At 34.5% G+C, this 13,229-nt stretch overlaps 3 protein-coding genes and 1 long non-coding RNA gene across 8 annotated transcripts in view; 2 read left to right on the forward strand and 2 right to left on the reverse strand.

Moving 5' to 3' along the window:
- Window positions 1–5,529, forward strand: part of SMC2 (structural maintenance of chromosomes 2) — a 7,521-nt gene extending 1,992 nt beyond the window's left edge. The window contains exons 2-9 of one of the 3 annotated variants that reach the window (XM_026810648.1): window positions 1,230–1,397; window positions 1,622–2,044; window positions 2,113–2,391; window positions 2,459–3,232; window positions 3,309–3,899; window positions 3,960–4,581; window positions 4,634–4,887; window positions 4,960–5,529. In XM_026810648.1, coding sequence (XP_026666449.1) covers window positions 1,230–1,397; window positions 1,622–2,044; window positions 2,113–2,391; window positions 2,459–3,232; window positions 3,309–3,899; window positions 3,960–4,581; window positions 4,634–4,887; window positions 4,960–5,394 — 3,546 coding nt within the window. In that variant the 3' untranslated portion in view covers window positions 5,395–5,529. Of the gene's footprint in view, window positions 1–944; window positions 1,398–1,621; window positions 2,045–2,112; window positions 2,392–2,458; window positions 3,233–3,308; window positions 3,900–3,959; window positions 4,582–4,633; window positions 4,888–4,959 lie in introns of those variants that run through there. The other 2 variants (XM_018037372.2, XM_026810649.1) reach the window with 2 other exon arrangements.
- Window positions 49–1,049, reverse strand: LOC113463819 (mediator of RNA polymerase II transcription subunit 29-like). Its single transcript, XM_026810651.1, has 2 exons — window positions 962–1,049; window positions 49–879 (listed from the first exon to the last, which is right to left on the reverse strand). The coding sequence occupies exon 2, from the start codon at window positions 871–873 to the stop codon at window positions 301–303; it is 573 nt and encodes a 190-aa protein (XP_026666452.1). The 5' UTR covers window positions 874–879; window positions 962–1,049; the 3' UTR covers window positions 49–300.
- Window positions 5,530–5,556: 27 nt separating the features above from the next.
- LOC108632708 (ribosomal protein S6 kinase delta-1) lies at window positions 5,557–9,378 on the reverse strand. 2 transcript variants are annotated; one of them, XM_018037441.2, is made up of 7 exons: window positions 9,007–9,378; window positions 8,833–8,952; window positions 7,579–8,709; window positions 7,350–7,483; window positions 6,209–7,286; window positions 6,036–6,131; window positions 5,557–5,952 (listed from the first exon to the last, which is right to left on the reverse strand). In XM_018037441.2, the coding sequence occupies exons 2-7, from the start codon at window positions 8,941–8,943 to the stop codon at window positions 5,851–5,853; spliced, it is 2,652 nt and encodes an 883-aa protein (XP_017892930.1). In that variant the 5' UTR covers window positions 8,944–8,952; window positions 9,007–9,378; the 3' UTR covers window positions 5,557–5,850. The 2 variants fall into 2 exon arrangements, with proteins under 2 accessions (XP_017892930.1, XP_017892929.1); XM_018037440.2 differs by having other exon boundaries at window positions 8,833–9,378.
- A 61-nt stretch (window positions 9,379–9,439) lies between these two features.
- Window positions 9,440–13,229, forward strand: part of LOC113463821 (uncharacterized) — an 11,561-nt gene continuing 7,771 nt past the window's right edge. The window contains exons 1-3 of one of the 2 annotated variants that reach the window (XR_003388650.1): window positions 9,440–9,676; window positions 9,766–9,904; window positions 10,118–10,241. This is a non-coding gene — a long non-coding RNA (uncharacterized LOC113463821). The remainder of the gene's footprint in view (window positions 9,677–9,765; window positions 9,905–10,117; window positions 10,242–13,229) is intronic. The other variant, XR_003388649.1, reaches the window with a different exon arrangement.

Raw genomic sequence — 13,229 nt, forward strand, 5'->3', positions numbered from 1 at the left:
TCCTTTATGCTATCATGTTTCTAATAATGTAGATATAATTTAAAATACTGATGTACGAGAAATAAAGATAAATGAAAAAAAATTGTCAGAGAAGTGAATAATAAATTTTAAGTCAATACAGGGTATAAGTTTTTAAGTGTAATCTGGAAAATAAAATTTAGACTTATTTATTACAAAATGTATAATGCTGTATTATATACAAAATATATGTAAAAAAAATTAGATTATAATATACAAATACCTAACTACAATTATTCTTATCACAATCTCTCGTTGATAAGTTATTTTTTTAAAACCAATTCATTCACCTGATGCTATTGATTGAGCAGCATTAACTAAAGTGTCATGAACTTCGCGGGCATATGCAACCTGAGCTCTTACAGTCATCAAGAATTGAGGATATGTTAAAGCAGGTCCTTCTTGAGCTCCAACAGTGTCTGTACGTGTTGGTATGACAGATACTGGGAAATACCTTAGAGAACTAGAATTTTGAGATAAGCATTCTATAGAAGTCTTTAAATGCAATTCTATTTGGTCGCAGATTGAATAAAACTCTTCCATGTTCTTATTAAATCTATGATCAGGCTGATCTATACTCTTCAAAGATCCAACATCTACCAAACTGTTTTGGTGCAATGTTTGTGCTGCAGTTTTAAGAGCTATAGCCAATGATTCTCTTAATGGGCCGATCAGTGACTTCACTTTGGAGATATTGTCAAGCTTCTCTTGAGTCTGTTGCTGCTGCTGCTGCTGCTGTTGCTGAACTTGTGGTTGCTGTGGCTGCTGTGGATTTTGAGCCATTTGAGGATTTACAGGCTGTGTCATCTGGCCTACACCAATTGCTCCCGGTTGTTGTATTGCAGGAATGTTCATGGTGATCTTGTTAACATAAGAATTTAAAATAGTCAGCGTATTATGCATAAAAATCATTTCTATTGATGCACGTAACTTAAAAACTTACTACAGCGCGATGTGTTGCAGAACTTTGGTTAGAAAGTCACTGACACACTGACACACACAATCGCTAGGAATCTGAAGTTAGTTCCTTATGCCATCTCTGCCACAGAATTACTGGCCCTCTATATCATGACAAAACAATGGAATATACCGGTTAACGCACTCACGTCTTAATTTGAATCTGTCGTTCATTTGTTTACTGTCGTAAAAACAGCGAAACCAATATTTATAGCAGAGCTATATAGATTTAGTTGAGTTTGATTGAGTTCAACATGTATATAAAGTCGATGGTATTAGAAGGATTCAAATCCTATGGGAAAAGAATTGAAATAACCGGTTTCGACAAAGAATTTAATGCGATCACAGGATTTAACGGTAGCGGAAAATCAAATATCCTGGATGCAATATGTTTCGTTCTGGGCATCTCGAATCTTGGACAAGTATTACGCTATTTTTTGTATTTCCTTATTGTAATTACGTTTTAAGTGTAACTATAATGTGCTTTCATTCTTTAGTACAATCATGTTTTAATTGAAATCATTGTAATAAAAACATTATGACAACGACAATTTATAACTTGTTGACATGTAATCTTATTTGTGTATTACATTTTGTCATAGATAACAGTTTATATTATAACAGGTATTTTTTATGTTTATCATAGGTACGTGCAGCTTCACTTCAAGATTTAGTTTACAAATCTGGCCAAGCAGGTATAAAAAAAGCTAGTGTTACTATAACTTTTGACAATAGGGATAGGAATGTATCCCCACTGGGATATGAACATTATGAGGAGATAACAGTTACCAGACAAGTTATAATCGGTGGTAAAAACAAATATTTGATCAATGGATCTAATGTGCCCAATAAACGTGTCCAGGACATGTTCTGTTCTGTCCAACTGAATGTAAATAATCCACATTTCTTGATAATGCAAGGCAGAATCACAAAAGTCTTGAACATGAAGCCTGCAGAAATTCTGTCTATGATAGAAGAAGCAGCAGGCACTCGAATGTACGAGAATAAGAAAGAAGCCGCTTTGAAAACTATAGAGAAGAAGGACAATAAATTGAAAGAGATAAATACTGTATGGTTCAACATTATTCCTTATTCAGTTTGTACATTTAAGGTTCATTATTATGCTTCTTATTTTAGATTTTAAAAGAAGAACTTGGCCCAAAATTAGCCAAGCTTAAAGAAGAAAAAACACAATACGTTGAATTCCAACGTGTAGAAAGAGAATTAGAACATTGTAGAAGAATCTGTTTGGCATGGAAATACGTCACAGCTTTAAGTGAAAGCGAAACGGCAGAGGAGAACGTTCAAGCTATTAAGGATAAAATAAAAGAGAAAACAGATTACATTAGTACTGGTGAAGAGGAGCTTAAAAATATAGATAAAGAACTGGATGAAGTAGCTAGAAAAAGAGATGCAGTATGTATTTTAATTAATGAAATGTATTTGTACATTTTTCTATACCTCAAGCAACTTATTTTTTCAGGAAGCTGGAGGCCAATTAGAATCGTTGGATAAGGAATTAAAAGAGTTTGAGAAGCGGCAATGTAAATTAGCTGCCGAAGCTAATAGTAGTAAAGAAAGTATCAAGGCTGCTCAAAAAGCAATTGACCAATTAAGAGCTAATATAGTCGATGACGAGAATGCGTTTACGTTAAAACAAAAGGAATATTCTAAAGTCGAAGGTCTTTTTAAGAATTTAAAGAATATGGATGAACAGGATCGTGAAGCCGTGTTACGTGCACAAGAAAACTATCAGAAAGTTAGTGCTGGACTATTGGCAAACCAAGACGGTGAAAACGCAACATTAGAACAGCAATTAATAAGTGCCAAACAGAACGTGACAGAAGCACAGACGCAGCGTAAACAGTGCGAAATGTCACTGCAGCATAATAGAGAGCAGTTGAAAAGGAAGCAAGTGGAAGTTAAGAATACTGGAGATGAATATAAGAAATACACTGTGGATCTGGAAACTAAAGAGAGAGAAGTGAGTAACTTAGAAAAGAAATTGAGGAAATTAAATTATGAAGATGGACACATAGAGCGTCTTGGGGAACAGAGAAATGCATTAAGGCGTGAAATAATGATATTGGAAGAAGAACTGGCTCAGCTTGAGTCGAGATATCCTCAAGTCAGATTTGATTATAAAAAGCCTGACCCCAGTTTTAATCCAAATTCTGTGAAAGGAGTGGTGTGCAAATTAATTACTGTAAGAGATAGAAGAGCAGCATACGCTTTAGACATCGCTGCAGGTGCAAAGGTATTTAATTATTTTTTGTACTACAACAGTGAATAGAATTTTATGTAAACAAATGTATAATTTCTTAAAATTTCAGTTGTATAATGTGATAGTAGATTCAGAAACGAACAGTAAAAAGATACTTCAACATGGTCAACTGCAAAGACGCGTTACTATAATTCCCTTAAATAAAGTGAATGGAAGGCCCATGGATAATCACATAATTCAATTGGCACAGAAAATAGGTGGTGGTAGTGAAAATGTTCAGCCAGCACTGTCTTTGATAGACTTCCCAGCTGAAACTAGATCCGCTATGACGTGGATTTTTGGACAGATCTTTATCTGTAAAGACATGGATGTTGCTAAGAAGATAGCATTTCATCAGAACATAATGAGAAAGTGTGTAACTTTAGAAGGCGATGTTGTTGACCCTAGTGGTATTTTATCTGGTGGTGCAGCGTCAAAAAGTGGATCAATTCTCTTAAAGTTGGACGAATTGAAAGCTTCTTATACCGCACTCAATGAAAAACAACAGGCTCTTCAAAACATCGAAACTAGTTTACAAAAAGTGAACAATGTGGCCGAAGAGTACAATTCTTTAAAACAAACATTGGATTTGCGGAATCATGAAATCAGTATGGTGAAACAGAAATTGCAACAAACGGAGTATTATAAAGTGCAAGAAGAGGTACGTAAAATAAATATATCTTCAAGAGTATGAGATGTAAAATATGATTACTTTGTATAGATTGAGTCTTTGGAGAAAAGTATCAAAGAACTTTTGGAAAAAATAAATGCTACACAAAAAACTGAAACGGAGAGCATTAAACGTGCAAAGGACTTGGAACATCAATTGAAAGATGCTTCTAACATTCGACAAAAACAATTGAAGAAAGCTGAAACTGAGTTAGAAACGTTAAAGAAAAAAGCTGAGAATAGTCGTAAAGAGTGGCAAAAACGGGAACAGGAAGCAGAAACACTTGAACTGGAAATAAAGGAATTACAAAAAAGTATAGAAGCTGAAAAAGAGGAATTGGCAGAGTCCGAAGAAAAGTTGAAAGCACTACAAGAAGGATCAAATGAAATAGAAGAAAAATTAAACGAAGCGAAGGATAATGTAAAACAGAAGCAGTCTCAGATAAAAGAACAGAAGGACATTATTAACAAGCAGAATACTCATATGCAGAAGTTAATCGTAAAAAAAGAAGATATTATAAAGAATAGCAAAGAGGCAGAACTAGAAATTAAAAAATTAAATCATGAAATTAATTCCATTCGTAATCTAGCTCACGATTACAAAAATGAAGTTTCTAAACTTACGAGGGAACATGAGTGGATTGAACAGGATAAGATGTATTTCGGGAAAGCAGGTAATTTTTATATATTAAATTTATTTTCTTTTTTAAAGTTTTCACTTTGTAGGTGGTATGTACGATTTCAATGTTAACAAACCTAATGAAATGGAACAAAAACTACAAATGCTACAATCGATGCGCAAAAAGTTAAGTCGGACTATTAATACGCGCGCTATCAGTCTTCTCGATAAAGAAGAAGAGCAATACAATGACATGATTAAGAAAAGAAAGATCGTTGAGAACGACAAATCGAAAATATTAGAAACGATTAAACATTTAGATCAAAAGAAAAAAGAGACATTATTAAAAGCTTGGGAACAGGTAACATTGCATTTGTCGGTTAATTGGAAATATTTTTGTGTATTGTGTACCAATGGTTGTATTATTTTTCAGGTAAACAAAGATTTCGGATCAATTTTCAGTAGCTTATTGCCAGGAACAAATGCGAAATTACAACCTCCTGCGAATCAGTCAGTCACTGATGGTTTAGAAGTAAAAGTAGCGTTTGCTGGAATTTGGACAGAATCATTAGGCGAATTATCGGGAGGACAAAGATCATTGGTTGCTTTATCCTTAATCCTGGCCATGCTTTTGTTTAAGCCTGCACCACTTTATATTTTGGACGAGGTCGACGCTGCGTTAGATCTTTCTCACACGGAAAATATTGGAATAATGTTAAAAAGACATTTCAAACATTCGCAGTTTATTGTTGTATCATTAAAGGATGGAATGTTCAACAACGCTAATGTAATATTTACAACTAGATTTGTTGATGGAATGTCAACAGTATCTAAGAGTGAAAAAAGAAAGTTGGCTCAGGCTAGCTAACTTAATCAACATAGAAAGCTATTTTTGTAACTAAATAAGGATTTTTTTATCTACGATAAGTAATTCCATTTTGTTTCATAAATATGTTTTAAATAATACTTCTGTACAGTAGTAGAATAGTTTTTTTTTATATAAATTACATTTCAAATTTTCATATAATACTCTCATGATTAAAAAAATTCTGAATCCTGGATTCCTAAAAAACTTTATAACAAAAATTAAAGTAATTTTGTACATTCAACTTTGCAAATACAACACATGTATAAAACACAACGAACTTAATCTACTAATGACTGAAGTATTAAACTTCTCTTTTAAGTACATAAATATTTTATAAAATTCAAATAAACTTGACTTAGAGAAAAAATTATGCACATAATCAGAGGAATCCATTACTCTCAAAATTTTTTTTAACATCGTCATACGAATAGATTTAAGAGCAATGCGTTCTTGCTCTTAGAGTGTATTTACTAAACTTGACCAATTGATATCTATAAAGAATGGATGTTGTTTTATCTCTGGTATTGTCATTCTATCATTTGGATTGTACTTTAGTACCTGCAAAATTCAATAATTAAACATTCTGTGCTATAATTTAAACATACATACACATTACGTGGAGACACAGTACATAAACTTACGTTTAAAAGCAAAGATTTTGCATTGTCTGACAGTTTGCTAGGAATGTTGATTATGGAATGCGATTGAAACGTGCCCGAATGTTTTGCTTCAAATTTCTGAAATGGAAGATAATTATATATTATTATTTTGTAATCTTATTGTCTTCGGAATATTTTATTTTATTTTTACATACATTCCCTACTATTAATTCGTACAATATAACGCCGAAACTCCAAATATCTGCTGCTGGACTGAGCGAGATCATAGGTGAGAACGTGCACAATTCAGGAGCCGAATATGGATGTTTGTATTTTAATAAATCTATGTCGTGGCCAGGTATAACATACGTTAAGTATACGTGGCCATTATCATCAAGTAACAGATTATCGGGTTTCAAATCGAAGACTATGACTTCCTGTTGATGTAATGCTTCTAATGCTAAAAGAATTTCAGCTGCCCAAAGACGAATCACGTCCTCCGGTATTATCCATAATTCTTGTTCATCATCGATATTGCTATTTTTCGTCGATTCGGTTAAGAGATCATTTGATATGCGACAATTATCCATTCTATTTACTTCATATCCATTTGAAAAAAGATCCTCTTTATTACTAGTTTTATGTTCTGTCTCAAAATGTGTGTTAGCTGGTTTTATACTGTCTGTTGAAGAACTTGTTGATTCTTTTCCTTGAGAATTTAAATTTTTGTAACTGCTGTTTAAAGATGAATTCCTACTACTGTATTGACTCCTTGTGATTGCCATGTTATCCGGAGATAGATACGCAGATATTTCATTTTTTACAGGTTTACTTACATTGTCGATTTCTAATGATATATCATTAATATCTACCGACACATTGTTACAAGTTTTAGGCTGGTGCACGCTGTTCTTAAAATTCAATAACGATGTGTCTTGATTTATTAAGTGGTCGGCTTCGCGTAATCGATTAGTAACAGAATTACTTTCCCTTAAAGTCGCGTTAACCGATTGTAATAGTATTTGTGCCTTCTCTAATAATTGTGTAGTAGATACATCGGTATATTTCTCTTCTCCCATTATTGGATCTATCTCCATTTGTACTTTAATATTTGTACTCACATTTTCCTGTAGCTTAGTGGCCAAAATGTCGTTCTTAATATCGCATTCATTTAAAAGTATATCACTATCATTTGTTGATCTCTCAATAACACTTTTTGTAATTATTTTACCACAATTCTTATTATTCGCGGGATTGTAACGCGATGCTATAAAATCCCACAATCTTCCACGACTAGAATACAATTTAATTAATTAATACCATGGAATAATAATATGTATTGCTCTTAATACATACCTCAAATGTTCTAGAATTAAAAATACGCTTGTTTCTGTTTCAATGCATGCATGTAAATGGACCATGTATGGTATTTCTCCGCGTAATATGTAGTTACTTATACTTTCTTTATGTGATGATAATTTTTCTTTGACCTACGTTTCCGAAGATCATATTTAACAAAACAATCATTATTTGGTTTATATTATATTGTGCATGCTAAACTACGTAACTTTTAAATTGTACATACCTTTACAATATTGAGGCAATTTTTACGAACGTCTTTTACAAGCATAACTGAGTTTATAATTTTCAGCACTTTATAATATTGAAGCTCTGAAATAGGTTTACTCAGCAACGAAACATTACAATTTAAATATCTGTTATAAAGCTTCTCAGCACGGTCTAAATATTTAGATATCTTTTCCTTAATTATCTCAGCTCTTAATTTATTTGAATCAGATTCAACACCAGATCTTAGACTAGAGATTCCCATTTTATACTGAGTGAATGCTTCCTCGTACTCAGTCTGATCTTCATGTTTAAAAGCTGCACTCATATGCGCAGCTGCGATTAAAATGTATTGAGATGACTCTGGACACGATTGCGGTAGATCGGAACCATCGTGAGTACTCATCGAACAATTTCCATTTCCAATAATACTATCAGCGTTTAATGTTTGTACAATTGTAGGATCTTTCTCATTCGCAGCATTATAATTCTCATTTTTATAGCAATTGTTATTCTTATTACAAATTAATTCATTGTCCTCTAGCTTAGATGTAATTTTACTAGAATCATTGTTCTTTATCAATAGATTATTATACGTACTTTTTGTCATGGATATCTCTTGATTCTCATTTTTGTACCTAAGGCCAATTTGTTGTAAATTTTGCTCCTTAGCTTTGGATGTCTCTTGCCATTGATTTATTTCATTTTTCGAAACTGACACATTTGTTAACGAACTTTGAATACTTCTAGGTTGCAGTATATTCTGAGATGCGACATCAGTGTTAGGCAGAGAATTTATATAAGTATGACGATCTTCCTCTGCCGATGTATCAGAGCTAAGAGACTGAGAGCAGTCAGTCAGATAATCCCCGTGACTAGTTTCAAAGAATTTTATAAAAATATCACTTGAGTACAAGTACGAATGTCTTCCTATGAATTCAAGAAGCTGTAATGCACATTCCCTTCTTTCTTCTATAACTTCTGCCTCGAACCTGCCAAAAAATTTTGGCTTTGGAAACTTTGGGAAACATTCTTTACTCTTGGACTGAGAATACAGAGCATTTAATTCAGAATGGAGTTTTTTAAAGTCATTATAGCGTTTCCATACAGACACTTTAGAAATTTCTTCATGTGAGCTCTTTAAAAATACCTGAAAAGAAAAGAATGCTTATAGATTACGTCCATTTAATATAAATTTTGTTATTGAACGATTTAATTAGAGGGAAAATGCAAATAAAGTTCGAATAATTGCATTGATTGTTTTATATCATACCACAGATGTGACTTTGTAAATAGTAAAGCCTTTCTTATGCCGTGTCGTTTCTGGAATAATGAAACGCCTCATCCACTTGTCTTTGCTGGGTGCCATCGTTTGTACATACATACACTAGAACTGTAAAACCAGAAGCTCGATAAATTGATTACTCTATCGCTTTAATTTGCGTACTTCTGTCATCGTTAGTTCCGTGTATCTGGCTTTTTTCTTCGTTTACGAGGCATGTATATCGCTGCTGATTATGTTCCCAATTATCGTCATTCGTACCCGTTTGCATTTGTGGATGGTTTAAATGTTGCGATACGATTGTTTACCACAAACGTGTATTTTTATTATACCCGTGTACATCAAGTCATGATGGTTGAAATAGCTAATCGTACGTTCTTTCCTAGTTGAAGTAAACTCGGACAAGCATTAATAATTCGAACACGATTCTTAGAGACACTCTTATGATTTCATGTCATGCTATCTCGTTTCACTATTTTTACATTTTAATTAGAGAACGAGGAATAATTATACCCTTTCCATTCTTTCTTGCTCGTCACTTAAGCTGACTTGAGCGATACTGCGCATGGTTGGCCACGATCCACGATGACTACACCTACGAATTTATGTATCACTGGTATCATGTATTTACACATAAGACATGTGTGACTGTCAATGTATTAGGCATGGTGTTGATACTTTATGCAACTCTACAAAATGCAAATGCTCGAGTAAATACTCTTTAATCAATTTGCGAATAACTGTGCAACGAATGAAGGATCCATGATTTCATTTGAAACTCTTTGGAGATTAGAATTTTTGATAGTTGACTGCAGTGGTAACTTATCATATGCACGTAAGTTATCACTTACGGACGTGGCTTATAGATCGCGCCACTATCACCGTCATTTACGGGCATGCTAATAACTGCTAATAACTTCATAGGAGAAACAGTGATGGCGAATATAAAACTGCGGAGAACGATTTCGGACAGATATGGTTTAATTTTGTGTTAGTCGGTTTGAACAATTGTGCTGTTAATGACTGAGAGTGCAACGAATGTTCCCCTTTCATTAGTCTTTACGTAAGTATAAAAATATTTGTTTGTCAGTAAAATTTGAAACCATCACATCGTATACTTATAAGAATCCACAGTGAAAGAAACGAGTATATTGAATGTTAAAAAATGAGTTATTGTAGACATAGAAATCAGGTTCTAACGTAATTTGAGTAATTTCTATAACCCGTTTAGATATAAACGATCGTGGTTAATTGATTTTTTTTGGTCAATTGACAGGGGGGAGTGGGGATACGAATCTTCGAGCGCGGAATCCACGATATTACGTTGTCATCTCCGGCGAAAGATTCCATCGACGTACGGAAGATGAACAAAAGGAGCCAGCGACGTGTACTGTTCCCAGGTAATCAAATACTGTCCTATCAGGGCGTTTTCATTTTTCAAGACGGAAAAGCGATTCCGCAGGGGAATTGTGCCCAGAGATGTCGGAGGTAATCTCTCGAATTGGTACGATCTTTAGGGATTCGATGAAAGCGTATTGGCGCAATTATCGTCACCGTGACGTAGCTATTCTGCAGACGTAGCTACCGCTACATCCTTCTCTTTCGAATCCTATCCTTCCACGTAATCATGCCTCGGCACAAAAACCGGGCACGGATCCTTGTTCAAAGATCTCTTCCAATCAAGTTTCGCGTTAAAATCTTTTCAATGAGACGTCTCAAATGAAATATCGTTGTTTGAATTCATTTACACGGAGTTCATATATTTTTTCATGAAATTTTCTCACGAATAAGTAAGATACTTAATCAATGATTATGGATTGTCCTTTAAGAAAACATACAGACAGCAGTACATATTTTTATTGTAAAATAATTTCTTTTACAATTTTTTATGTATCTGGGGTAAACCCGTATAACCATCCCTTGTTGTCTGAGCTTACTGCTTATAATCTATCATACCTTTTGTATCACATTTGTTCGAATAATATTGCATTTTCAATATTATACCTGACTTGTTCACATTCCATCACATTTTATACACAGACATGATAAAGCATATACTTACAAGAACTTGAATCATAAAATACTATTACAATACTTGTGGATAGATAATATTTATTTACAATTGATGACACTGGAAAGTTTAATTATTATATTACTCGTCTCAACATGTTGAACACGAATTAAATAGAGTGCAAACTTAAACCGATCCGATTTTCATTATTAAATAACTGGAGAAGGAACGTTAAATGAAATAAGACACACAATTTGAAGTTAGATAATTAGTAACTGTAAAGTATGGATTCTCGGGTACGTGTGAAAAGCTCGAGTCCCGGGGACGCGGCAAGCTTGGAGAGAGTGTATCGTGTTACGTATACCGTGGCACTTTCCGAAATAATCGTCACCGTCTATTACCGCAGAGCTGTTCGGGCGCAAATTCCCACGTAGAGATTCGTGCTGACGCGTCGAATGCAACGCGCGTTCGTTAAGTTCTACATTACGTGAGAAAATCGTGGAGAGGGAGGGAGAGGAGATCGTACGCAGAGAAATTAGATAGCGGCAGTAATAAGAAAAGTAAGTAGGGGAACTCGTTAGCCTCAACCCTGACAAGAACCTACTACCTCACTGTTCTGTCACGATTTTAATTAAGACATTTACTAACAGAAATTCGTCTAGTCGTTTTTAATTGCATGCGTAGCCGGGCACGCGTTCTATTTTCACGCTCGGCCAAAATTATATTGAAAAACAAAATTAAATTGGCGAACGGGCGGTAAAAAGAGTAACGAGCCAAAATTGTCGACGAGAATTTATAATGAGCATGTAGATACTTATTTGTATGTATAGACAAGCAACGCCGTGGTTCATTCTCGTATTTTTATTCTCAAACGTGTTCGTACTCCAGTTTCAAAGATTTTTCATTTCACCGGTCTGTTTCGTGGAAACTTTCTGAGCAACTTGATCAACGTTGAATTTGGATTTCGTTTTGTTCCCAGGTTCGCATCGAGATGTCTGTGCTTCGCATTCTCTATCGATCAGTCCGTCAGAGTTTTTCTTCGGAATTCTTCTTTTTTACATTATTAAACCATGCGCTCGTGTTTGGCCAAATTATCGGAGAAATGTTTGCGGATTTAACTGTTCAACGGTCGAGTTGCTTTACGTACTGAACATTTTCTGTTCAGTTTTCATCAAAATAGTTTTGTTTGGATTATATTTAAAATCCTGCTAATAACAAAATTTAAGCTTATGTTTCCGAGTTTATTTCACAATTCATGCAACGACGGAGAAAATGCATAACGTAGTTTATAACATCCGTATGGTCCACTTGTAATCAGCGTTGCATAGAGAGCTTCTCTTCATAAATTTACTCTCATTTTTTCGAGCTTAACGTTAAATCATGGCTGGTCGCCTCTTCCGGTACAAAGAAATTTTACGCATACGACTTAGTAATCTTCGGTTTCTCGGCTTCAGCTTGCAGAACTAGGACGTCCGATATTAAATTCTTGTTGCCGGGGCAAGAAGTTCGATGTCATCTTTGCCGGAAGGGTCGCTTCTTCGCGAACACGCATCTCAAATATTGATGCGATCTCTTTGAGTTTTGTATCCTTTGCGCTAACGAATTGAAAGAACTATTCTTCATTCACTTCGCATTTTATCATGTTTTTTTTCTACTGTTTTTTTGTTTCTTCCTCCTTTTCTACAGTCTGTTCGTGATGAATAAACGAACGAGCTTTTAGTCGAGGATGAGAGAAAGAGAGAGCTGACGTTAAGTTAAATCTTTTTGTTGCAAACTTCGTCGAGATGAGAGCGCACGAACGGGTAAGAGAGGGAGGAACTTGTTAGCCGACTGATTCGAATGGACAAAAGCCTGCACAATCTGGCAAATAGGTGCCAGCCAAAAGGGAACAACCTTCGGGCCCTTCATTGTCCGGTGTACCCTTAGTCATTGTCACTATGAGTTTCCATGGAATCGAACACACTGCGATCGACCGTAAAAAGAAAACCCCTTTCTGTCTCTATCTATTTTCCTGCATTTATACTGCCATTTTCGTGGATTACACAGTTACTTTTCGATTACTTTAGTGAACGAATAAATGGCCTGCATTTGTCAACATTCGTCAACATTCGTCTTGCTTTTTACGCATTACCTGGATGTGTTTTAGGATATTTAAAAATTAATACTTGATAGCATCGAGGAGAGATTACTAAAAACTGGCAGCCTTATGAGAAAATTGCGTTCGACCTTATTTGTAATTGACAACTAGAGCTACAACTTTTGTGTGAAACATTTCTCGCTAGCATTAATAGTTAACGAATAATTTGCAATAAACTGTTTTTCCTTTTTTTTTTTACAAAATATTCGTAAATTATTGACTAACGAAAAATGTTTCAGA

The sequence above is a fragment of the Ceratina calcarata genome, unplaced genomic scaffold, assembly GCF_001652005.2.
Source record: "Ceratina calcarata isolate Rehan_Ccalc_2016 unplaced genomic scaffold, ASM165200v1 scaffold165.2, whole genome shotgun sequence".
Classification (NCBI taxonomy): Eukaryota; Metazoa; Arthropoda; class Insecta; order Hymenoptera; family Apidae; genus Ceratina; species Ceratina calcarata.